The sequence below is a fragment of the Mus caroli genome, unplaced genomic scaffold (genome assembly GCF_978045245.1).
Source record: "Mus caroli unplaced genomic scaffold, Mus_caroli_1 scaffold_8, whole genome shotgun sequence".
Classification (NCBI taxonomy): domain Eukaryota; kingdom Metazoa; phylum Chordata; class Mammalia; order Rodentia; family Muridae; genus Mus; species Mus caroli.
The window spans coordinates 18,093,054-18,117,942 of NW_028227263.1; the positions used below are offsets into that span (position 1 = coordinate 18,093,054).

The 24,889-nt window shown below is 47.7% G+C and overlaps 1 protein-coding gene across 3 annotated transcripts in view; it reads left to right on the top strand.

Moving 5' to 3' along the window:
• The window catches only part of Bcl7c (BAF chromatin remodeling complex subunit BCL7C), a 64,241-nt gene extending 43,852 nt beyond the window's left edge, over positions 1 to 20,389 (top strand). Inside the window, exons 6-7 of one of the 3 annotated variants that reach the window (XR_015047806.1) lie at positions 936 to 1,999; positions 4,694 to 5,799. Coding sequence is in view for 2 of the 3 variants with exons in the window: in XM_085841288.1 (XP_085697414.1) it covers positions 936 to 1,129; positions 20,188 to 20,269 (276 nt within the window). In the remaining variant the exon portion in view is untranslated. Of the gene's footprint in view, positions 1 to 935; positions 5,800 to 20,187 lie in introns of those variants that run through there. The other 2 variants (XM_085841288.1, XM_085841289.1) reach the window with 2 other exon arrangements.
• Positions 20,390 to 24,889: the final 4,500 nt, after the last annotated feature.

Below are 24,889 nucleotides of genomic sequence, written 5' to 3' on the forward strand. Positions count from 1 at the left end.
AAAATGTCTTAAGGTAAAATGTGTCCTGTCTTCTGGTCTGTCAACTCGCCACCCACAGAGCCTGTACATTAACATATGCAGTCGCCCAGGTTCACAGGGAAAGGAAATCCTGGGACTGAGAAGCAAGCCCACAGTGTCTCTCTGCAGAAACAGCTCCTTCAGCTCTCCAACCCAGGCTGTGCTTCAACTTCCCGCTTCTGTCAGAACACAGAAATAGATTTATTTGGTAAATTGTTTGCCTGGCACGTTTGATGGCTCACATGAATGCCTTGGGGGGGGGGGAGGGAATGTTCTCGAGATGGCTGAGCCATTTAAGGTGTCTGTCACCAGACTTGACAGCCTGAGTTCTGTCCCACGTGGTGGGACAAGAGCACTGTGTATCATTGTGTTCTGATTTCCACGGGTGAACCTCCACTCTCCTCCATGCCCACAAAGCAAATCAATGCCTTCTTTTGGGGTTCGTCTGCTCGTTGCTTTAGTTTTGAGACAGTGTCTTACTCAGTAGCCGTAGCTGTCCTGGAACTCCTGAAGTAGACTAGACCCTTGAGCTCACAGAGATCCACCCATTTGCTTCTACCTCTCAAGTGCTGGGATTACAGGCACCAATGAGCACGCTTAGCTTTTTCTTTTAAAGCTGGGCTGGCTGCACAAATCTGTGATGTCAGCGCTGAGGAGGTGGGGACAAGTGGGGCCAAGGGACTTACTGAACAGCCAGCCTAGCTCAGATCTTGTCCCAAACATTAAGGTGAAGGGTGGTTGAAGAAGACACCCAAAGGTCTCCTCTCTACATGTGTTTGCACACACACAAACAGGCATGCACACAAAAACACAAAAGAGCTGTTTGCGGTCCGTCCCCCCCCCACCTTCTGTCACAGACTTCTGTGGTCTTTTGCATCTTGTAGAGCAACTACCCAGATTTCCTTTTCTCCCTGCAGGATTCCGGCGTGAGACTCACCAGGAGAGCCCTTCAAGAGAAAGGCCTGAAAACAGAGCCCCTTAGGAGGCTTCTCCCCAGGAGAGGCCTCCGGACAAATGCTCGGCCGACTTCCACAGTTCCGGAACCCAGAGCTCCCGGAAGTGGGAGCAAGGCCCAGAGGGCACCCAGGACGATACCACAAGGGAAGGGGAGGTGAGCGGGTCCCATCACACAAGGGGAGGCCCTTAGGTCTTCCTTAGCTGCCCCAAGATCCAGTCATTTACCCACACTGCTTAAGGGTGAAGAGGGCTTTGGAGCTGGGCACCTGCAGCCAGCAGTGGAGGTCGGCAGCCAGCTCTCCACTTGTCCCTGTCCCTAAATTATGGATCCATCCTGCTTGCTGTGGGTCCAAAACTACTGGACCAGGGCAGGTCCCAGACAGGGAATGTCTGGGGACATCTCTAGGTGATGCCTAGAAGCAACTTGAATACACAAAATGGTGGATCCTATGCCAACTTGGTCACCTCCTCACACACTTAGGGCAGCCATCCACCAAAGGGCCAGGCATGGCCCCTGGAGGTGACCTTCGACCTTTAGAACTACAGTATCTACACTGGTGAGGGGCCCTACCAGCAAGACTTGAGCAGCGAGCAACCCCTGAAGCACTGGGCAAAAGGTAATGCCACAGCTTGTGAATGGTGTGAAGATTCACGCTTGTGTGGCAGTTGCCCGTGTGTAGAGACACCACTCCAGCAAGCACCTGGCAGCCTCCCCCGCTTCCACGAGCCTATGGACTCTGGGCTTGCTAATTAACCCGTGGCTCCAGAAGACATGTGCCAACCAGGGTGCCAACCTTGCCTCAGGTCAATCGAGGGGCGCACATGGCCCAGTGACCTTTCAGACCAGGCCACAGCCTCCTGCCCCAGGAATGGATGGAGACATGTGGTCCAGCACTGCCAAATCTACCTGGAAACTACCCACTTTGAGAAACTCATGGCAGACGAGCCATCTGAGTGGTTCCAAGGGCTTTCATCAACCTCTTGCCTCCGACTTAACAACTCACTGGGTCTGTTGTGCCAGGAGGTAGCGTCTCCTGTTTCACAGAGAGAGCTTACTATACTACATATTGCAACTTGTGGGACTTATTTAATACAGCACTCCTGTCATAGATCCTGTTACTTTCACATTTTACAGATATAGAAAACAAGCAACCAGGAGGTTAAAGAGCTTGCCCCAAGTCACACAGCCTGTCTGTGGCAGAGCCAGCATTCACATCCGGTCTACCCACCTGACTCCACAGTCCCTGCTAGTGTTCCGCTTCTTGTGCTGGGCATGCAGGTGGGCTGCAGCTGTGAGCTCGTTGAGGCGTTCATTGAAGGAACATCCATTTTTCTCAGTGGCAAATTACATAGGACTTTTAATTTTAACTTTCTTCTGCCTGACCTACCTTCCTTCCTTCCTTCCTTCCTTCCTTCCTTCCTTCCTTCCTTCCTTCCTTCCTTCCTTCCTTCCTCTGCTGGCCAGGAACCCACTAGACCAGTCCAGTCTTGAACTCACAGAGGTCTGTCTATCTCTGCCTCTCCAGTGCTGGGATTAAAGGTGAGCGACACCATACCCAGCTTAGGCCTTTTGTTTGTTTGTTTGTTGGTTGGTTGGTTGGTTTTTAAGTAATAAGGTAAGCAGATGTTCTGTGTCCATAACTGAGATGACATGGACATTGACTGGTAAGGGCAGTGACTTGAGCTCAGCCCCTGGGTCCCTCAGATTCCTCTCTGGAGTGCCACTGATACAGGAAGCATCATCTAGGTGCAGCTCCTGTATGGAGGCTTCCCAGGAGCCATGGCTGTCATGCCGAGTGACTGGGGAACTTCAAGTAATGAACATATATTAATTAGACTTCTGAGCTACCAATGGGGCAGAAGTTTTCACGTTTCAAACACAGATACTAGTTTTCAAGATTCAGAAATGAAACATAGGAATTCTGGGGAGGTCCAGAAAGTCCTACTTTGTATTTTTTCATAACTCTCTGTATCTTAAAAGCTAAGAAACTCACAGTTCATAGTAGTTTAAAAGAGCTGCAAGCCTTAAATATTCAAAAAGGTAGAAACTGCCAGTGTGTGTCACTGGGTAGTAGTTGAATAACACAATGTTTACGGATCCAATTAGATTCATGGTACTCCAGAGTCATGAATTGAAATCGCGGATATAAAGACTTATTTCCAAATGCATCATTTCTCAGAACACCCTGGGATTTGTATAAAACACACGATGCATGTGAACACATTCATGTTTATCTTATTTCTGAGAATCATTCCACAGGCAGAGGAGCACGCCTTTTTAATGTCAGGGCTACAGAAGAGTGGACTGGCCTAGCACGGCACCCCTCAGTTCTTGGCTCCCAAATTCTTTTTTTTTTTTTTTTTTTTTTTTTTTAGATTTATTTATTTATTATATGTAAGTACACTGTAGCTGTCTTCAGACACTCCAGAAGAGGGCGCCAGATCTCGTTATGGATGGTTGTGAGCCACCATGTGGTTGCTGGGATTTGAACTCTGGACCTTCGGAAGAGCAGTCGGGTGCTCTTACCCACTGAGCCATCTCACCAGCCCGGCTCCCAAATTCTAAGGATGTCTGCTTTCAGTTCATGTGTCTGTCAGCCCTTCCTGCTCTCTGACCTGACACAGTGGCTCCGTATAGCCAGGACTCCTCTGTGCTGATGAACGTCAGCTGTTAGAGGACTGTTAGCGACAGTGTGTTTCCTGTTTCCCCAATTTATTTGCTGATTGATTTTGTGATTCAAAAAAACAAACAAGCAAGCAAACAAACAAAAACAAAAGCAGGGGCCGGGCATGGTGGCACACACCTTTAATCTGCTCCTTGCAGCCAGAACGCTCCAGCTCAGCCAGGCCCTGGCATGAGCCCTCTGCTGAAGCACTCACCTCTGAGCTTCAGTTTAGTGAGTAACATCCTACCTACAAAGTAATGTCCTTGCTTCCTACAGTGATCTGGTGGAAGGGTTACCAGCATGGCTTTGGAGTCAGACAGACTGTGGTTCAAATCTTAGCTACACGACTTTCTACCTCTTTGATTTGGGGCAAGTTCTAACCGCTGGCTTTTTCTCTTCTGTAAAATGGGGACATGGAATCTATTTCACAGGGCTGTGGCTTCAGTGAGATCACATATGACCCGCTTAAGTCAAAGCAGGGTCCACGGTATGTGTTTGATCCCACGTAGGCATTACCCGCTGTATCTACCTCACAGGGCAGTTGTGAGGATGAAGGGTAGAGGGAAATGCTGGGTGCTTTCCAAGCTGTGAAGTGATCTGTGTTTACCTCTCTCCTCTGGAGATGGAGAGATAGGAAGTTGCTGTCAGACACTAGTGGGATGCCCAAGGAGAGGGCCTGGTGTGCTTCTGTGCACACAGTGTGGCTGGGCTGAAGGGGAGGTGCTGTGTTGTGCAGTGGTGGACAACGGGGGCATGCCCTCCGGTGAGGGTTGCTGCACTGAAGTGGGGAAGTTCAGTGCCTATGGCTTACACTGTTGGGAGCAGGGAGAGCGCAGGTCCAATCTTAAGAAGGATGCTAGATGGGGGCTAAAGTAGATGAGTGTTTGCCTAGCATGAGCAAGGGCCATGGATTTCATATCTAGCACCTCAGGAAAAACACAACAAACAAACAAACAAAAAAACAAACCCCTCTTCTTGTTTAAAGATTCTGGATAAAGAACAGTGTTGTGAACATGTGTATCCACTGTTTGTCTTTTTAAATACTCAAATAGCAGGAAGGCCTGTGTGCACAACAGGTGAGAAGTGACGGCAAGTGTTTCCATCGCTGGCAGCCATGCACCCTCCTACCACGAGTACAGATTTCATTCTGGAGTGTGCAGACCAAATGCAGTTGCCCTCCCGGAGCAACTCGCCAAGATCCTGACCAAAGCCTAGCCTCACAAAGTAATTCCTAGCCCAGTTAGCAGATCAGAGGTTGGGCCTTGGGAACATCATGTCCAATGTCCAAGGCTGCACAGGTCCTGTGGGGACAGAATCCAAGCCCTTCACCTGGATTGGGGTTCCTCCACCTGCCAGTCTCAGCTCGCTGATCTTGAACAAGGATAGCATGCAGAAGAGTCAGGTTCCAATCCTAAGTGACCTCCTCTCGACCTCAGACACAGTTCTTGCTCCTGACCTCATGCCTCGTCTCCAGACATCACTCCCCAGCTTAACCCTTAGGTCAGGCTCCTCTGGGCACCATCCTTAGATTCAACCCAAACGAGGGCCCTCTCATTCTAACCAGACTGCCTCTCCAAACACCACCCTAGTCAGCTCCTTGGCTTCTCAGTGTCCCTTGGAGAACCTGGGGTATAGGTTCCCTGCTAATTCAGTGGCATTCCACAGCCCATCTCTTGTAAGGTCCCACTCCTTACATTGGTCTTTGGGTTTCAAACGCATGCGGCCAGCAGGCAGTCTAGGGATCCTTCAAAGTCAATGCTTCTTGATTAAATTATTGAGACTACTGTTGAACTTTGAGATACGTTTTCTGAGAATTGCTAACCGGTTGGAGATGAACTTAGAGAATGGGGTTCACCTTTTTCATCTATCAGCGGGTTATCGAGTGCCCAGTGGTGTGCCAGATTCAGCAGCTGGTGCGGGAGATACATTCGTGAGCAAAACAGATCTGAGCCCTGACTTCGGGAGGCCTCCTCCTAACAACGAGGGCAGATATAACCAGTGTTCCCTGAATACAAACGCCTAGCCTGGCATGGTGGCACACACCTATGATGTCAGCCCTTAGGAGCCGGAGGTAAGAAGATCAGGAGTTCAGCTATCTTTGGCCAACCTGGGCTACATAAGACCATGTCTTTAAAAAAAAAAAAATCCAAACAAAATACACACTATAACTGTGAGAAATGTTATGAAGAGAAAGGTCCAAATGCAGTGAAAGAGCTCAGTAAAAAAGTGTGGGGTGTGTTAGGACAGTGACAACATGTGCCCGTATGTGGAGAAGAGAATCCTGGGTAATGGGAGAAGGAGCTTACCGTGTTGGCATCGGCAGCAGCAGTGAGGTCTGCTGCTGGACTGAGCCTGGCCCCCCGCCCCCGGGCTGGGTGGGGAAGGTGTCATGGACCTTGCAGACCACGGTAAGGAACTTGCATTTTGGTGTTTAACCTTTTATTTGGAGACAATTTCAAAATGACTGGAACCTTATGAGAGTGGCACAAAAGATGTCTGCACACTTTGGCCGCAGCCTCCCTGGCTGACCTGTAAACGTTCTGTTCCCCCGAGTCACCACCCGCGTCTCACTGTGATGTGTCCTCATAGCCCGTAGTCTGAACTCTGAGAATGAGTTGCATACGTTGTGTCTGTTCACACTTAAAACACAGTGGAGACCCCCTACAGTAATGCCTCGCCCGCCTGCCCGCCACACTGGGTTTATCGCTGGTTGGTGGCTCTGCACTGTTTGTTGGTCGTCTCTCCAGTCACCTTCATTAGCATCTTCCCTTTAGGACAAATCACGTCTGCGAATGATGTGGACCATGCGTTGTGCTTTCTTGCTCGTATCTTTTAATGTGGCGTAGTTTCTTTCCTCTCTGTTTGAATAGACTATTTCTCCTTTTGGGTCTGTCTGCTGTTTCTTTGTGATTACATATGTGGTATATATCCATGGTTAGAAGAGGGTACAAGTGACGGTGCCAGTGTCCCAATGGAGGCACACGATGTCTGTCTGTTTACCTGGTGATAGACCGTCTTTTGAGACAGTCTCTCTCCATGGAGACCGGGGATTCTTTGAGCTATGTAAACCAGACTGGCCTCAGACTAACCTGCTTTGCCTTTCAAGGTCTGGGATTGAAAGTGTGCAATACAGTTTTTTAAAGTTTATTTAGAGCTGGAGAGTTGGCTCAGTGGTTAGAGCACTGGCTTCTCTTCCAGAGGACCCTGGTCAGTTCCCAGAACCTACATGGCAGTTCACAACCATCTAAAACTCCAGAGACCTCATGCCCTCTTCTGGCCTCCAAGGATACTGAATATACACCACACAGGCACACACTCAGACAAAACACCCATCTACATAAAACAAGATGAAGCAAAAAATGTAGAAGCTCAAATTTCATCTTAACTTCAGTAAAGTGGCATGGTTCATTCCGGGCATCTGTCAGCACACCCTGAATGCTGAATGAAGATGAACTGTAGTCAAGGAAACAGGCATCAAAAGGGACTTTTGAGGTGTTCCCTCTGTGAGGGGTGCAGAGGTGTGTGGAGACAGACCACGTGGGGCCTGGAATACCAGGCCACTGACAGGTTCTTAGCAGGCCCCTGGATGGCAGGGTGACTTGAGTTTTAGAATGACTGTTCTGCCAGCCCAGAAAGATGATTTGGAAGGCTGCAGTGCCTTTTGGATCTTTCTAAAGCAGCTGTTTGTTGCCACTGGGGATTTCTCAGATGGTCCCCAAACCCAAACATCTCCTTGTTCATCTGAGAGCATGCCTGCCTTGATTGCACTTAGCAGCCCAAGCCCAGGGAGTGTCAGCAAACACCCTCTCCCTGCTTCATTTTGGCTAGATCCACACCACTTGCTCCTGGGACCTTTCTCCAAACAAACAGGTCGCCACACTGTGGTGGTCACACACGGACTCTTTCCCGAGTTTGCTGGACTGCTTGAGGACCAGGGTCCTTTTTCTGCCATACTTGGGGTTCATTGCGATCTATATTCTTTTTTTTTTTTTTTTAAAACATTTTTTTAAAGATTTATTTATTTTATTATATGTAAGTACACTGTAGCTGTCTTCAGATGCACCAGAAGAGGGCATTAGATCTCTTTATGGGTGGTTGTGAGCCACCATGTGGTTGCTGGGATTTGAACTTCAGACCTTTGGAAGAGCAATCGGGTGCTCTTACCTACTGAGCCATCTCACCAGCCCCCGCGATCTATATTCTTACAGTGCCCATCTGTTTAGCCTATATGTCACCTCCAAACACTTCCCAGCCCTCCCTAACCCTAACACCAGGGAGAAGGGTTCAAGTCTAGTGGAACATCTTGGAACATCTTATGAGAGGCTGGTGCACAGAGAAGCCTCAGTCCTGCCTGCTGAGTGGTCACAGCAAAGGCAGACATTTTCAGAGACTGGAGAAAGTCAGATGCTGAGAAATCCCAGGAGGGGCCAGGTTGCCTCTGGTGGGGGAAATCCAGAGAGTTCTATGGAGAAGACTCCTTTTGACCTGAGCCACAAGGGCAGAGTCCGAGGTTTTCCATTTTACAAAAGAAATATTTACTTATTCAGTAAGAGGACATCTTTAAGAAGCAAAGCCTGTATGTCACTGACATTCTCAACATGATTCTTGCTGGTTTCACAGTATTCCATTTGGTAAATAACCTGTACTCACCCCATGGCTGGAATAATTCATCCAGACAGATCAGCCTGCCTCTGCCTCCCAAGTGCTGGGACTAAAGGTGTGCACCACTACACCCAGCTTCCTACGGAAAATTTAAGGTGATATTTGTGGTTCTACATTTCTAAAGGGCAGATTTTATATTATCGTCAGTTTCATTTTGATCAGGAAATGGCTTCTAGGATTTCTACTTTTCAAATTTTACCAGAACGTTCTTCAGAGATGACTATTTGTAGAATTTTTGTCATTGTCCATGAACTTGCTTGATTTCGGGATGGAAAGCCTATGTGTTCACAACTGGGCCTTTTGGTGCTGGGAAGGCAGCTCTGTAATGATAGGACTCTAATGGGGAGGAGGAGAAGAGAAAAGCTAGACATGACGACCCTGAACCATAATGCCGGACGGATACAGGAAGGAGGGAGCAGAGACAAGAGAAGTCACAGGACAGCTAACCCAGCTCACCCAGCACGGTGGCGAACGAGGACACGCCCTAAGCAAGGAGGAAGTCTCCTCATGTGCACAGTAGCACAGGCATGCCCACACGTGCACACAAACCATTAATTAGTCAACTGCTTAATTGATTGATGATTAATTGATTAAAGACGTTAGCCCCTTCGGGTTAACTACATCTACAAGTACCGTTAAGAGCTTAGGCTCTAGAGACGAAGAGCATGAAGATTTAAATCCCAGCTCCCCTGCTTATTAAACTTAGATCGCCTTCCCATGACATGGAGACCTTGGCATTGTAGTTGGATGCTGCAGTGGGTGTTGGTCCTCACAGTACTTCCTGGTGTGCTCAACTTTAGCCCCATCAGGCTCCGATTCACCATTGTGCGTATTGACTGACCAACAGGGGCACTGAGGCCTCTGAAACAGAACTAGAAGAACTAGAAAAAGATCCTTAGGCTCCCTCTTTTTTTTTTTAAAGACCGGTCTCGCTCGATGTGGTGGTTTTAGATCTCTCTCTCTCTCTCTCTTTTGGTTTTTCAAGACAGGGTTTCTCTGTATAGCCCTGGCTGTCCTGGAACTCACTTTGTAGACCAGGCTGGCCTCAAACTCAGAAATCCACCTGCCTCTGCCTCCAGAGTGCTGGGCTCAAAGGCGTGCGCCACCACGCCCGGCTCTAGAACTCTCTTTGTAGACCAGACTAAACTCAAACTCACAGAGATCCACCTGCCTCTGTCTCCTGAGTGCTGGGATTAAAAGCCAGGGCTACTTCACCTGGCCAGACCACTCTTTTTCTTTCTTTCTTTCTTTCTTTCTTTCTTTCTTTCTTTCTTTCTTTCTTTCTTTCTTTCTTTCTTTTTGTAAAGATTTATTTGTTGACTTTATGTGTATGAGTACTCTGTAGCTCTCTCAGACACACCAGAAGAGGGCATCAGATCCCATTACAGATGGTTGTGAGCCACCATGTGGTTGCTGGGAATTGAACTCAGGACCTGTGGAAGGGCAGTCAGTGCTCTTAACTGCTGAGCCATCTCTCCAGCCCCAGACCATTCTTTCTTGTTCCTCTGCTCAGTACACATTTGGTGAACAGGATGCTGCTGCTTTTTGTTTGTTTGTTTGTTTGTTTGTTTGTTTGTTTGTTTGTTTTCGAGACAGGGTTTCTCTATGTAGCCCTGGCTGCCCTGGAACTAACTTTGTAGACCAGGCTAGCCTTAAGCTCAGAGATCCACCTGCCTCTGCCTCCCAAGTGCTGGGATTAAAGGCGTGCGCCACCACTGCCCGACAACAGATGCTTCTTGTAGAGTACAGAGAGCATTGGTGAACACACACACACACACTAGTGAGATGGCTCAGTGATTAAGCACACTGCTGCTCTTCCAGAGGACTCAGGTTGAGTTCCACCATGCACGTGGTAGCTCACAACAGTCTATAACTCCAGTTCAAGGGGATCTAATGCCCTCTTCTGGTCTCCACAGGCACCATATACATGTGGTATACAAACTTGTATGCAAGGAAAACACTTATAAAATAAAACTTAAAATCTAACATATACATATATATTCAATTATATGTGAGTATATACATTTATATAAAATACCAATATGTATTTTAAGCATGTTTACATTATATGTAGGGGAAGGGAAGAGGCACACACTGTAGTTTCAGCACTTGGAAGGCTGGGGCAGAAAGAAGAATTACCAGAAGTTCAAGGATAACCTGGGTCACATAATGAGTTCCAGAACAGTGTGCTCCGTCGTGACCAAGACTGCGAGAAAGAAAGGGAGAGGGATGGGTTTTTAGCATGACTTCAACTTACAAAACAACTGCGTCACCAGCTCACGACTTTTGTTGTTGTGTTTGAGGTAGGGTTTCTCTCTGAAGTCCTGGATTTCTTAGAACTCACTCTGTAGACCAAGCTGGTCTCTCAAACTCAGAGATCTGCCAGCCCCTGCCCCCTTGTGTTGGGATTAAAGGCATGTGCCTCCACCTTCTCTATAGAGTCCCTCTATTCTTGGGAGCCAAGGAGGAAGGAAGGGGGCCGGTGGAGGAAGGTAGATGCCCACCACATAACTCTTTTGATGAAAAGTCAAGGCACTGAAGAAGGGAGCTGGTTGGTAACCCACTCAGCAGCTGGAGGGAAACCTCGTCTACTATGTCTGTCAGCAGGAGTGCTAAGTGACAGAATAACAGGTGTGTATGGAATGGGATAGTTCTTCAGTCTTAAAAAGGAACAAAATTCTGACCTAACATTGGTGAACTCTAAAACATTACATTAGGTAAAATAGGTCAGACACAAAGACAAATACTAGAGCAATGCCAGTTGTTAAGAGCACTGGTTGTGAGCCGGGCGTGGTGGCGCACGCCTTTAATCCCAGCACTCAGGAGGCAGAGGCAGGTGGATTTCTGAGTTCGAGGCCAGCCTGGTCTACAAAGTGAGTTCCAGGACAGCCGGGGCTACACAGAGAAACCCTGTCTCGAAAAAGAGCACTGGTTGTTCTTCCAGGGACCCACCCACTTGGCAGCTCACAACCACGTGTAACTCCATTTCAGGGGATCCGGTGCCCTCTTCTGGCCTCTGCGGGCACTGCATGCACATGGTGCACAGACATACACAAAGGCAAAATACCCTTACACATCAACAATAAGAAAAAATAAAAAGACAAACATATTATCCCACTTATATTAGACACCTAGAATAAGCAAATTCAGAGACATAAACTAGAAGAAAAGTAACCAGAAAAGAGTAGGGAGCTTAAACCTGGGCTCATGTTTTAGTAACTATGGTGTCAGGCTTTTTTTTTTTTTTTTTTTTTTTTAATTAGGTAATTTCCTCAATTACATTTCCAATGCTATCCAAAAAGTCCCCAATACACTCCCCCCCCCCAGTCCCCCATCCACCCACCCACACCCCTTGGCCCTGGCATTCCCCTGTACTGGGGCATATAAAGTTGGCAAGTCCAATGGGCCTCTCTTTCCAGCGATGGCCGACTAGGCCATCTTTTGATACAAATGCAGCTAGAGACAAGAGCTCTGGGGTACTGGTTAGTTCATAATAATGATTCACCTATGGGGTTGCAGTTCCCTTTAGCTCCTTGGGTACTTTCTCTAGCTCCTCCATTGGGGGCCCTGTGATCCATCCAATAGCTGACTGTGAGTATCCACTTCTGTGTTTGCTAGGCCCCGGCATTGTCTCACAAGAGACAGCTATATCTGGGTCCTTTCAGCAAAATCTTGCTAGTGTATGCAATGGTGTCAGCGTTTGGAAGCTGATTATGGGATGGATCCCTGGATATGGCAGTCTTTAGATGGTCCATCCTTTCTTCACAGCTCCAAACTTTATCTCTGTAGGTGTCAGGCTTATAAAATAGTTCCCAAATGGAGAGTGAGGTTGACAGTGTAGCACTGTAACTGCATATAAAAATGTTACCTCTATCTTACATGTGTGTGCATACCTGTGTGTGGGTGTGTGCGCGCACACATGTGCGTGTGCATGTGTGTGTTTCAGGAGTCAGTTCTCAGTTTCCACAGTGTGGGTCCTGAGTATCAAACCCAGATCCTCAGGCTTGGCAGCAAGCGCCTCTACCCACCAAGCCACTGTGCTGACCCTGTAATATGTACTGAGTCTTACAATGTAGTCCTGGCTGGGGTTGAATTTGGGATCTCCCTACTAGAATTCCAAGTGTTTGCTCCTCATCCGGCTTATAAATGTATTTAGTACCATGGAATTTTGTATTTAAAAGGGTTTGGTAAATTTCTTTTTTAAGAAATTCAAGCTGGGGGTAGTTCTGTTAATCCCAGCCTTTGGAAGGCAGAGGCAGGCGGAGGTCTATGAATTAAAGACCAAACTGATGCGCATAATGACGTTCAGGCAGGACGACACAGAGAAGTCTTGCCTTGAAAAACAATTAAGAAATGTGCCACAGGCTTCTGACCTCCATAGGTACAAGTAGGTGATTCACATACATACAGGCAGGCAGAACACTCATACACATAAATAGATCTTTAAAAGACTCAAGTTGTTTCCAAGTAGTATAACTACATTGTAAACTAAATGTAAGATTTATATGAATAAAAGGTTCCTATATGGGGCTAGAGAAATGGCTCAGCAGTTAAAAGACCTCTGGACTATACTTCCAGAGGTCCTGAGTTCAAATTCCAGCAACCACATGGTGGCTCACAACCATCTGTAACAGGATCTGATGCCCTCTGCTGGGGTGTCTGAAGACAGCTACAGTGTACTCATATAAATAAAATAAATAAATCTTAAAAAAAAAAAAAAGAGGTACCTATAAGGGGGCCAGTCAGCAGGGAAAGGTGACAACCTGAGTTCGATCTCTGTGACCCGTGTAATGGGAGGAGGGGCTCCACGCCCGAAGTTGTCCTCTGACCTTCACATTCATACTATGGCTTGCATGTGTGCACGTGCACACACATAAATAAATAAAGGTAAGAATGATGATAAATAATAATAGTGATACCTACGCTAGCTCTGCTGGCATGAGTCTGCAGTGCCACGGAGAAGGCTGAGGTAGGACAGAGAATTTGCGACCAGCCTCTACTACAGCATGAGCTACAAAATTTAAAGAAAGAGAAAGGAAGAAAAAAAGTAAAGGAGAAAGATCTTTAATAAGCAGAGGCAGAGTTTAAATGCCCGAGTGGCTGGATGATAATTCCTTCGGTGACGTACTTGTCTCAGAAGAGTAAGGGCCGAGTCCAACCTCCAGAACGCACATTTTAAAGGCTGAGTGTGGTGGTATCCACTTGTACATAGCGCTAGGGAGACAGAGACGCCTTGCAGGGCCTTGGGGCCTGGGGCCTAAGTAGCCTGGTCCCACTGCAATCCTCTGTGTAACCAAAATGTATAGCTCTTAGGGGAGAACACAAGAGTCTGATCTCTCTGGCCTTTGCATACACGTACCCACATGGGCACCTCATGTGCACACACACACTGTGCACATACACATGTTCATACACACCTCATGCAAATGCTCACACATAGGCACACACACCCACTCACAGAAATGCCAGACATCTAATGAAAGGTGAGCAGATATACAAGGTCTCAAAAAGACATGATTCATAGATAATCCATCAACTGAAATGACTCAGAAGACGATTCACGGAGAGGTATTAGAATTAGCAGTCGATATCAATACAGTAATTATGGCTGTTTTTCTTCTCGGGCTTTTAAAATAGTATTTAATGCTTACTTTCTATTAATCCTGAAAATTGGAATACAGCATAATGGGTTCATGGTGGACTCTGCTCAGTGCCCTTACATGCCGTTCTCATTCATTTTCGCCTCACTGCCCTTCCTATGCCATCCCCCTCCTCTCGCTCCCCTCCTCCTGTCGGCTTTCCTGTCACATGCATTCTGCTACACTCCTGTTCATCACCTCTTTTAAGCATTCTTCCTCGCACATATAAATATACATGGTTAAATTTAAACTTAGGTTCTCTGTGTGACAGAAAACATGGCATTGTCTTCATCTAAGTTTGCACACATAATGATCTCCAGTCTCACTATTTTCCTGAAAATGTCATATTTTAATTTTTCTTAATGACTGCATAAAATTCCCATTTTCTTTATCCATTCATCCACCGATGGACATTTTTTTAAAATATTTTTTAAGGTTTATTTATTATTATTTATAAGTACACTGTAGCTGTTTTCAGACTCACCAGAAGAGGGCGTCAGATCTCATTACGGGTGGTTGTAAGCCACCATGTGGTTGCTGGGATTTGAACTCAGGACCTTAGGAAGAGCAGTCAGTGCTCTTACCCGCTGAGCCATCTCACTAGCCCACTGATGGACATTTATAAAGGCTAATTCTACTTCCTAGCTATCATGAACAGTGCAGCAGTAGACATGGCAGTACATAGGTCTCCTTTTTTAGATTTGTTTGTTTTGTTTTAGAGACAGGATTTCTCTGTGTAGCCCTGGCTTTCCTGGAACTCACTCTGTAGACCAGGCTGGTGTCGAACTCAAAGACCTGCCTGCCTCTGCCTCCTGAGTGCTGGGATTAAAAGCGTGCGCCACCATGCCAGGGTAGATTTATTTTTATTTCATGTGTATAAATGTGTGTGTGTGTGTGTGTGTGTGTGTGTGTGTGTACAGTACCTGATGAAGCCAGAAGAGTACATTAGATCCCCTGGAACTGGAGTTACAGACAATTGTAAGCTGTCATTGTGGATGCTAGAAACTGAAGCCAGGTCCCCTGGAAGAGCAGCCACTGAGCCACCTCTCCAGCCCCACAGGTTTCTTTTTGATATGTTGACTTAGAATTCTCTGGGCATCTACACAAGCGTAGCAGAGCCCAGTCTTTGGGATAGCTCTGCTTTCCTTTCTGAAGACCCTTCATCCCGGCTGCCATGGTGACTGCACAAACTCATTCCTCTTTTCCCACACAATCCCCAGCATTTGGCCTCATCCGGCTCCTTGTTGGTGGCCCTTCTGACTCCGACAAGATGAAATCTCCAGACCTCCTGACTACTGGTATCACAGGCATGCGCTGCCCCCAGCCCGGACACTTATTGGTTGGAGGGAATATTTTTGTTTTGTTTGTCTTGATTTGATCTGATTTGATTTGATTTTTATTTTATTTTTCAAGACAAGGAACTCACTCTGTAGACCAGGCTGGCCTCGAACTCAGAAATCCGCCTGCCTCTGCCTCCCGAGTGCTGGGATTAAAGGCGTGCGCCACCACGCCCGGCTGAGGTGATTTTCTATGTGATGGTGAGTTGCCCATGATAGAAAAGAGGAAAGGCTCTTGTCCAATGAGAATGTTCCCTTAGCCTATTTGGCTTCGGGGGATTCCACGGAGGTCCAGAACGCCTTCCCGCAGATTTAAGAACTGGCAGCCGCCCTGTGGCTTTTAAGTGGCTGCCGCGTTACCGGTTTTCTTTTTGTTTTTTGTTTCTTTTTTTGGTTTTTCGAGACAGGGTTTCTCTGTGTAGCTCTGGCTGTCCTCACTCTAAAGACCAGGCTGGCCTCGAACTCAAAGATCCGTCTGCTTCTGTCTCTCAAGTGCTGGGATTAAAGGCGTGCGCCACCATTGCCTTTCTTTATGTTTTAAGAAGTTAGATAGAGAGTTTTTGCCAACGCCTGTTGTGGGCTGTTGGGATTTAGACAGAGGCCAGAGGAAGCTTCAACCAACACCAGAGAGTAGCTCTGGCCAGGAGGCTTCAGTTGCCCCTTTAGTTTGTCTAAATCCACGCGATGGCGCTGACAGCACAGTAGGAAAAGGCAGATTGTTTCCAGAGTGTGGGGGGCTCACCTTCCTGCAGTATCCGATGCAGTCGCATCTGTTTGAGCCTCATGTCGGGTGCCAGATGTGGGCCTGAGTACCAGAGACTTTCCAAGGAGATCTCTGACCAGGCCTGGTGCAGGGGTTCCGGCGAAGGGAAGCGAGTGCGGGCAGGGAGGCGAAGTCTCTGCCATGCCTTCCAGGTTACTCCGTAACTCCGAGCCGAGCCCCTCTGCACTGAGTCGGCTTCAGTTGGGCCACTAGTCAGTGAGGAGTGCGGCAGAGCCTCAGACAGCACTTCAGGAGAGCTGATCTCGAGCGTCACAGCTCTTAGAACAAAAGAATCAGATGACCGAATAGTTCTCGCACCCCTTTAGTTACCTGGATAGGATTTATATACAGTTCTGGGGGTGATTCTGGGTTCGACAGCAAGTACCTTTTATTGGCTTGGACTGAGAGCTTGGGGGGAACCTTATTTGCATGTGGGAAGGCTTGGTGCTGGTCCTACCTGACTGATAGCCACACACCTCTCCTGTGGGTGTTGGGGGGCAGAGGAGCTGTGGGGGCAGTAACTTCGATAGGAGCCAGGGGCCCAGGAGACATGATGGAATACCTTCTGTCCCATGTAGATGAAAATCACGACTCATCGGGTCCCCAGAGTTCCAGACCCTTTACTCGACTGGAGACCAGGCTGTCTGTGTGTAACTCACTGCCCCACAGTGCGAGCCACCACAGCCTGGCTCAAATTCTTTTTTTTTTTTTTTTTTTAAGATGTATTTATTTATTATATGTAAGTACACTGTAGCTGTCTTCAGACACTCCAGAAGAGGGAGTCAGATCTCCTTATGGATGGTTGTGAGCCACCATGTGGTTGCTGGGATTTGAACTCAGGACCTTTAGAAGAGCAGTCGGGTGCTCTTACCCGCTGAGCCATCGCACCAGCCCCTGGCTCAAATTCTTTATCCTGTCGTTATTGATGTATGGAGGTTGTGCAGAACTGGCCCGACCTCTCACCTACTTATTCTGGAAGAGCTGGCCCTGTAGAGAGCAGCAGAGCTGACCCCACTCCTGCACAGCTGCAGTACTATGAACAACAGGTCCCACTATCACCCAGGGAGCACAGTAGAGCTGGCCCTGGTTGTAGAAGTTGCAGATGAGCCAGCCCCAAGGGTGTGAGCATGGGAGGGCTGGCCCTGCCACCTGTCTCCTGGGAAGTGGCATGGATGAGGGAGAAGGGAGAAATGCTCTCCCCCTACCTCCCCCGCCTTGCCACCTACCACAGGCGAAGAGCTGGTCCCAAGGCCATCAGAGTGTGAGAACTAGACCTGTCCCCCACCTGCTGCAGCACAGTATGGCCCTGTACCTCACCCGGCAGCACGGTAGAGCTGGCAGGAACATGCGTGAGCCGGCACTTCGGGCATGAGCGTGGGAGAGCTGGTCCCAGCAACTTGTCTGCTGTTTGAGGCAGAGATGATGATGATGGCAGGGCCTCATCATGGCCCTGATAGAGGAGAGATGCCCCCTTCTCCCATCCCTCCTCGTCCCTAGTCACCTATGACAGGTGGGAAAACTGAACCTGTCCCTCACCAGGAACAGCACCCAGGAGAGTAGGCCTACACCTTGTCTGGGCAGCACAGTAGCGGTGGTCCTGATGGCATGAGCACCAGCGGTGAGCCACCCTGTAGGCATGAGACCATGAGAGCCTGAGAGCTGGCTGCGGCATTGGACAGCCTAGCCAGGCAGCGCTGGAGACCATGCCCTGGTAGTGTGGGAGCGGAAAAGCTGGCAGGCTGAGCAGCCCAGACACCTCTCAGGCTCAGATGCAGGACTTTGAGTTGGCCCACCCCAACATCTACCCCATTGATGAACAGCTGGAGGGCATGGGCCAGTCCTACAGATCTAAAACTACAGGATCTCCATAACACCGGCAACGACAGGATATCCAAGAGGAATCTCAGTGAAGTCCCAGGAATGATAGAGTAGCAGAAGTCAGATGCCTTGCAACAGACCAATGACTCATTGCAGTGGACATTTGCAAGTAGAGAAGTGTGCTGTGGGACACACTGTGACACACTGTGACACACTACAGCTTCCACAGTGAGGTTTTTTGTTTTGTTTTTTTTTTTTTTCTTTTAGGGAGAGGTTGTAAGGGTGGAGAGTGGATACTGGGGGTTTGGGCTCATGATGTGAAAGTCACAAAGAACCAATAAGAAATTAAAAACAAAACATTTTATAAGCACAATTAATACAAGATGATACTTTATAGAAAAAAATCAGAAAAATTTGAGACATGGCAAAGGGAATCATTAAAAAAAAAAAAAAAAAAAACAATAAGGGACTGGAGAGATGGCTCAGTGGTTAAGAGCACTGATTGCTCTTCCAGAGGTTCTGAGTTCAATTCCCAGCAACCACATGGTGGCTCACAACCATCTGTAATGGGATCTGATGCCCTCTGCTGGTGTGTCTGAAGACAGTATACCCACATACATGAAATAAAGAAATAAGTCTAAAAAATACAGTAAGAAAAAAAGGAATAAAAGAAGGTAAAAATATAAAAACACGTGGCTGTAAGCCTAGCATTTATTAGACAAAAAGAGAAGTATTAAGAATTCAAGGGTAGGGCTGGTGAGATGGCTCAGCAGGTAAGAGCACCCGACTGCTCTTCCAAAGGTCCTTAGTTCAAATCCCAGCAACCACATGGTGGCTCACAACCATCCGTAACAAGATCTGACTCCTTCTTCTGGTGTGTCTGAAGACAGCTACAGTGTACTTATATGTAATAAATAAATCTTTAAAAAAAAAAAAAAAAAAAAAGAATTCAAGGGTAGGAAGTCCCTCCCCGCAGCGGCCTGCAGGCCACCTGACAGGGTCCTCTGCCTCAGCTGCCCATAGCACAGCTCTGCTCCAACCTACTGGCCCTGGGGGCCATGACCTGTGGGCCCCTGGCTGTGTGTTCCACAGTTTAGCCATTCCCACGGCTTGCCTGCCAGTACAGTTTGATCTCAGGCCACGGCTGTTAGCTCTTATTCTAGTCCTAGCCGAATGTTTCTTTGCTAATACAACAATGTACTTCTCTATACCTCCCAACCTGTCAAAGTTACCTACAGTTCTCTTTCCTATCCTGTCATGATGACTGCTATCAAATTCTATTCAGTTACAACCAACCTACAGCGCTCAATCTGTAAGAAATTTGTTAATTATTAAGTTTATGACGGACAGAATTCCCAAAATCCTTTAAAGTTTCTCCCAGGAAGTCTGAGGAGATGTGGACACAGCTACAGGATGCTGCCTGGACTGTGATGTGATCACCACTGAAACACGCAGTGGACAACACTGGATATTCTGAGTCACGTGACCTGGCTAAAACCAAGGTGAGCCATTTTTCACATCACACATATCCATTCCACAGAGGAAAAAGCCTGCATCTTCTGTGCTTGAAAGCCAGACTGACTGCCCAAGTTGCTGTAGAGACCATGGAGATCACAGAGAACTGTTGGCTAGTAGACTCTGTCATTTTTTAAATAATATAGCTGCTAAATTATTGTTTGTTCCCCAGACTTCTGACTACATTGACAGCTAGAGAAAAAAAGTTTCACAGATGTAATCTGTTATCTCCTTACCTAAACTCTGTTTCCACTGACTAAATGCTTCATACTTCCTCTTTTTGCTATGCCACTGTCCTAACATTATCTGAGTTCCTATAAGTTTGCCTAACTCTAATAAAATATTCCACTACAAATCAAACTTTTTTGTTTGTTTTGTTTGTTTTTCAAAACAGGGTTTCTCAATGTAGCCCTGGCTGTCCTGGAACTCACTTTGTAGACCAGGCTGGCTTCGAACTCAGAAATCCACCTGTCTCTGCCTCCTATGTGCTGAGATTAAAGGCGTGCGCCACCACTGCCCAGCTACGATCGAACTTTTTAATCTTATTCCTTCTCCCCCACAAAAGGCTCATCTTAAAGACTGTTCATGTGGTTAACTCATGCTATTATTTCTTTTATAAACTTATAAGTTACAGGAAACCCAGTCAGCTCTACCTCTCATGGACCAAATAGACTCCATCCAGATACGTACATCTGCCTAACCTATTCCAGAGGGTGGGATTCCTCTGGGTTTCAAAAGTATATCTTAAGAAAAAAATGTTTTTCTCTCAAATGTATTTACTCTTATTCTCTACCTATAATATTGTGTTGCAGCATCTTGTCAAGTCTAGGTGCTTACTACACCCAGGACAGCTCCAGAGAAGCGACCTTCATATGCTCCAATCTCCTCTCATAGACACACGTTCCTATTGGACTTGTCCCTTCTGACCTATCCTCAGATGGCTCCACAGACCCTGGACAGCAAAGAGGCAGCCAACTCTCCTAAGACTGGATAAACATCCCCCATAACTGAAAGATCCTGACAGAATGTAAAAGGTCACAGAAGCCCTGAAATTGGCAAAATAGATTTCATTGTTAGCAGAAGTAGCTTCACTCATGTAGAAAAATAGAGGTGCACAATGCTCTGGCCACTCCTTGAACCCGTGTGTCTGCCAATGTTCTGACCGTTCCTTGAACCCAGGTGTGTGCCCACTGCTGCACCTCACTGCCAGGTGGTTGTGATATTGGTTGCTGGGAAAGAGTCGGAAAATCTCCCCAGCAACCACAGCCCGGCCAATCCTGAGTTGCTGCACCTGCACCAGACTCTTTCCATGTACCCCTCCCATACCCATTTCTTGAGAATAGACATTGCTTAGCTCTGGAAATCCCCTACTCTCCTCCTTCTCCTTTCCCCCGAGGGCCTATAAAAACTAAGACCACTTTCCCCTCGGGGTCGACTCCTCTACCCCTGCGTGGGATATGAGTTGTCCCCAGAGCTCTGGCTTTCCCCGAATAAAGCCTCATGTGGTTTGCATCAAGCTTGGTCTCTCGTGAGTTCTTGGGGCACTATTATCCCGAGGCTTGAGTGAGGATCTCCCTTCGGAGGTCTTTCATAACCATCCCTCTAGGTTCCCTATGAAAGAGGAAAATTACTGCACTCCTGAACTTTTTACCTCAGAGTACATTCTTAAACTCTTCACCCCAGAGTCCGACCCCCTCCCAAGTGAGAACGGTTCCAGGAGCATTTCTGAGATAAGGGAGCGAACTCAGTCCAACCCCTCCCAACTAAAGACTATGCCAAGAACATTTTTGAGATAGGGGCCTCCTGGTACTACCCCAGAATGTTCCAATAGATCGAGTACATTGCCAAAATATAGGACACGACCCCTTGGTTATGTAAAGCCCCTTAGCAGAACACCTTAGTGACGCAAATTTGTACTTTCACTGCCCTGCTCCCCCCTTACCCTTCTCCCATAAAAGCCTGTGACAAGTCTGGGCCAATTGCCGAATCTCCTCTGCACCTTGCTGGCTGCATGAGTTTCGACCCCAGATATCTGGTATATGTGCTTTTTATGTGCTTTCTTGTCGTTGCTGTATTAAATCTTACTCTCTATACATCTTAAGTTCGGTCTCAGTGTCTTCTTGGGTGCGCGGCTGTCCCGAGGCCTGAGTAAGTGCCTCCCTTTGGGAGTTTTGGAGTCTTTCATTTGGTGCGTTGGCCGGGAATCAGTGCGACTACCCAGAAGTCCTGGACCCACTCAGAAGTAAGATTTACTGTTCTGCTTTGGTCTGGTGTCTGTGTTCTGTTAGTTTCTGAGAGGCCAGGTAGGCTATTCTGTATCTGGTGCGATCGCAGTTTCGGTTTTGCAGACGCTCAGTGTGCAATGTGCACAGTGAGACCGCGCTCCGGGTAGGAGCGTAGGGTGTGGACAAGGACAGACGTGTCCAGGTGTCCACCGTCTGTGCGCCCTGGGAGACGTCCCAGGAGGACAAGGGGAGGACTAAGGACGCTTAGTGGACCCCGTGCGAGATCGTGGGTTCGAGTCCCACCTCGTGCTTTGGTTTTTTCTTTTTGTCTCAAGTCTTGTGTCTGTTCTTGTTGTGTTTGCTATTATTCTAGAAATGGGACAATCTGCTGGGTGTGTAGGTGTGGAACTGCTGCATTTGTGTATTCTGAGATTGTGGGTTTATTCTGGCAGCTGCCACTGTGGACCGTAAGGACCCTAGTGGCTGTGAGAGGACGACTGTCTATGGCCTCACAGTCTGCACCCCAAAAAGATGTTCCAAGGGAGACCCTGGAAGGAGTGCCCAGGGTACAGAACAGTCAAAAAGACCTGGCTGTTGCCTGGCAGAGTGAAAGAGAGAGAGAGTGTTCTCTCTGCCAGATCGGGAGTGGATGTGGAATCCCACCCCTATCAGGAAAAAGAGTCAATGTGGAATCCGACCCCGTCAGAAAGTGGCGTTTGGCTGGTTGTGTCACGTGACAAGACTCTGTGTGTGTGTGTGTGTGTGTGTGTGTGTGTGTGTGTTAACCCTTTGTCGACTGTAGACTTGGACTGACGTCAGGACAGAATTTGTCAGCAATGGTTTTAAAAAGGAAAGAAAACCACCAGGCAGGTCCTCCCCAGGCTGCTCAAAAGAGCTCTGAGATCCAGAGCTGCCGCAGTGGTGCTGAGGTTCTGAGTTCTGCAGACACAGCAGCAACGGAGGCTGTCTGTGCCCTGCGAATGAGTTGTAAAATGCTGATAGTGAGTGCAGCGGCCTGCCGGCCCCCGCCTGCCAGTCCCGGAGTGGCCGTGAAGCCTGCCACAGCTGGGGAGGGGCCGACTACAGCGTCCCTCTTTTGGTCCCCCCCCCCAGAGTCTACCCGCACTCCCTTGTGCCGGCCTGGCTGCGTGCTCCCTCCCCAAAGACAGTGCAGAGAGCACCAGGTGTCTATCAGGTAGTTAAATAGTTAAATTGCTGCCTCTGCCTGCCAGCGTTTGTTTGCCACTCCCAGGAGTTTACACCGCATTCCGGCACGCAGCGGAGACTCGGCGCTGGGCTCTTCACATCTAAGGATCTGTTTTCAGCCTTTGCCTGCCTCCTGGGTGGGAGAAAGGCTCATTCTCCTGTCCCCTGTATCCTGTCTCTTGTAAACAGAAAAAAATTGTGTTCATTTTGAAATATCAGTGGTCTGGTGTAGCTAGATGTGAGAACTGCACTCCCTTCTCTGCCCCATGTGTTTTCTCTTCTCAGGCACTGCCCTGAGCTGCGTGAGTTTGTTCTAAGCTCCGGTGAGGGAGACCACTCACTTGGGGCTTCTTCTGTCCAAGGTAAGGAACACCTACGAGTCTAACTGCCAGGCTCTGATGAAGGATAGAGGTCTGCAAAGAAGAACTGAGAGCAAAGCTTCAGCAGACTCAAAAGAAATAGGTTAACAGTAAAAAGAGGTGAACTATGAAAAAAGTTAAGTGACAGAATATAGATGTAATAATTAGATAACATTCAAAGTAAGCAAAGACAAGAAAGAGATATATATAGATAGAAAGAGAGACATTATATGAGATCTCCATTGCAGTTAAGAAATAAGGAGCCAGAAAATTTTCTAAAAAAGATAAGAGAAATGAAATGCTGGTCACAAAAGTCAGGGAGACTAGAAAACTTAGTACCTGGCAACAGAAAAAAGAAAGCTTTTGGCTAAAGATTAAAGTCTTCCCTAACAAAAAGAAGAAGAGCCCCCCTCATGACCAAACCCTTCACCTGTTCGTGGCTAAAAATAAAGAGATAGCAGAAGGGGTGCTAACACAGAAGCTGAGTCCTTAAAAGAGACTGTGTTTTCATATTCCTCCACTGACCAGTGCAAAGCAAGTTTAAAAGGTCCCTGGACACTACAGGTCTTTGCAAACTGTGGATTCCAGGTTTTGCTGCGTTAAAAAGATAAACAGCCCTTCGTATAAGAAATAAAGAAGCCGGGCGTGGTGGCGCACGCCTTTAATCCCAGCACTCGGGAGGCAGAGGCAGGCGGATTTCTGAGTTCGAGGCCAGCCTGGTCTACAAAGTGTGCCAGGACAGCCAGGGCTACACAGAGAAACCCTGTCTCGAAAAACCAAAAAAAAAAAAAAAAAAAAAAAAAAAAAAAAAAAGAAATAAAGAACAACCTTGGATGGCCTTAGATGCTATTGAGACTGCCCTAATGTTGTCCCCAACTTTGGGACTCCTAAATGTGACTGAGAACAAAAGTATTGCCAAAGAGGTTCTTACTCAGAAATTGGGACCCTGAAAAAGACCGGTGGCATACTTGTGAAAATTAGACCTGGTGACTGAGAGATGGCCTGCTTGTCTGCACATAGTGGCTTTTGGTCAGGGACACATGACCCAATTGTTTCCCTGACTGATGGACACATTATTAGAGCTTTTTGTTGACAGAACAAGTGACCTTCGCTTCCCCTGCTAACCTGCTGAGTCTTCACCTACTCATCACTGCTCTGACATTCTGGCAGAAGGAACTTTGGCTCAGAAGGCTGAACTCCTGGCGCTAACCCAAGCCCTGCGGTTGGCTGAAGGCAGAGACATCAAAGAAAAAATTCTGGCCCTCCTAGAAGCTCCTGAATGAACTGGGTGAGTTGGGGTATCGGGTATCAGCTAAGAAAGCTCAGCTATGTCGCACCGAGGTGACCTACCTAGGGTATACCCTCCGGGAAGGAAAGCGGTGGCTCACCGAAGCCAAGAAAAAGACTGTGATGCTGATCCCAACCCCCACCACCCTGCGCCAAGTACGTGAGTTTCTGGGAACGGTGGGCTTTTGCAGACTCTGGACTAAAGAAAAAGTCCCATTCACCTGGACTGAGGAACACCAAAAAGCCTTTGACAGCATAAAGGCAGCCCTGCTTGCAGCCCCCGCTCTGGCTTTGCCAGATCTGACTAAGCCTTTTACCCTATATGCTGAACTGGTACACGGATGGCAGTAGCCTCATGGTTAAAGGTAAGCGGAAGGCGGGGACAGCAGTGCAGCAGTGGACAAAAAGCAGGTGATCTAGGCCAGGAGCCTCCCTAA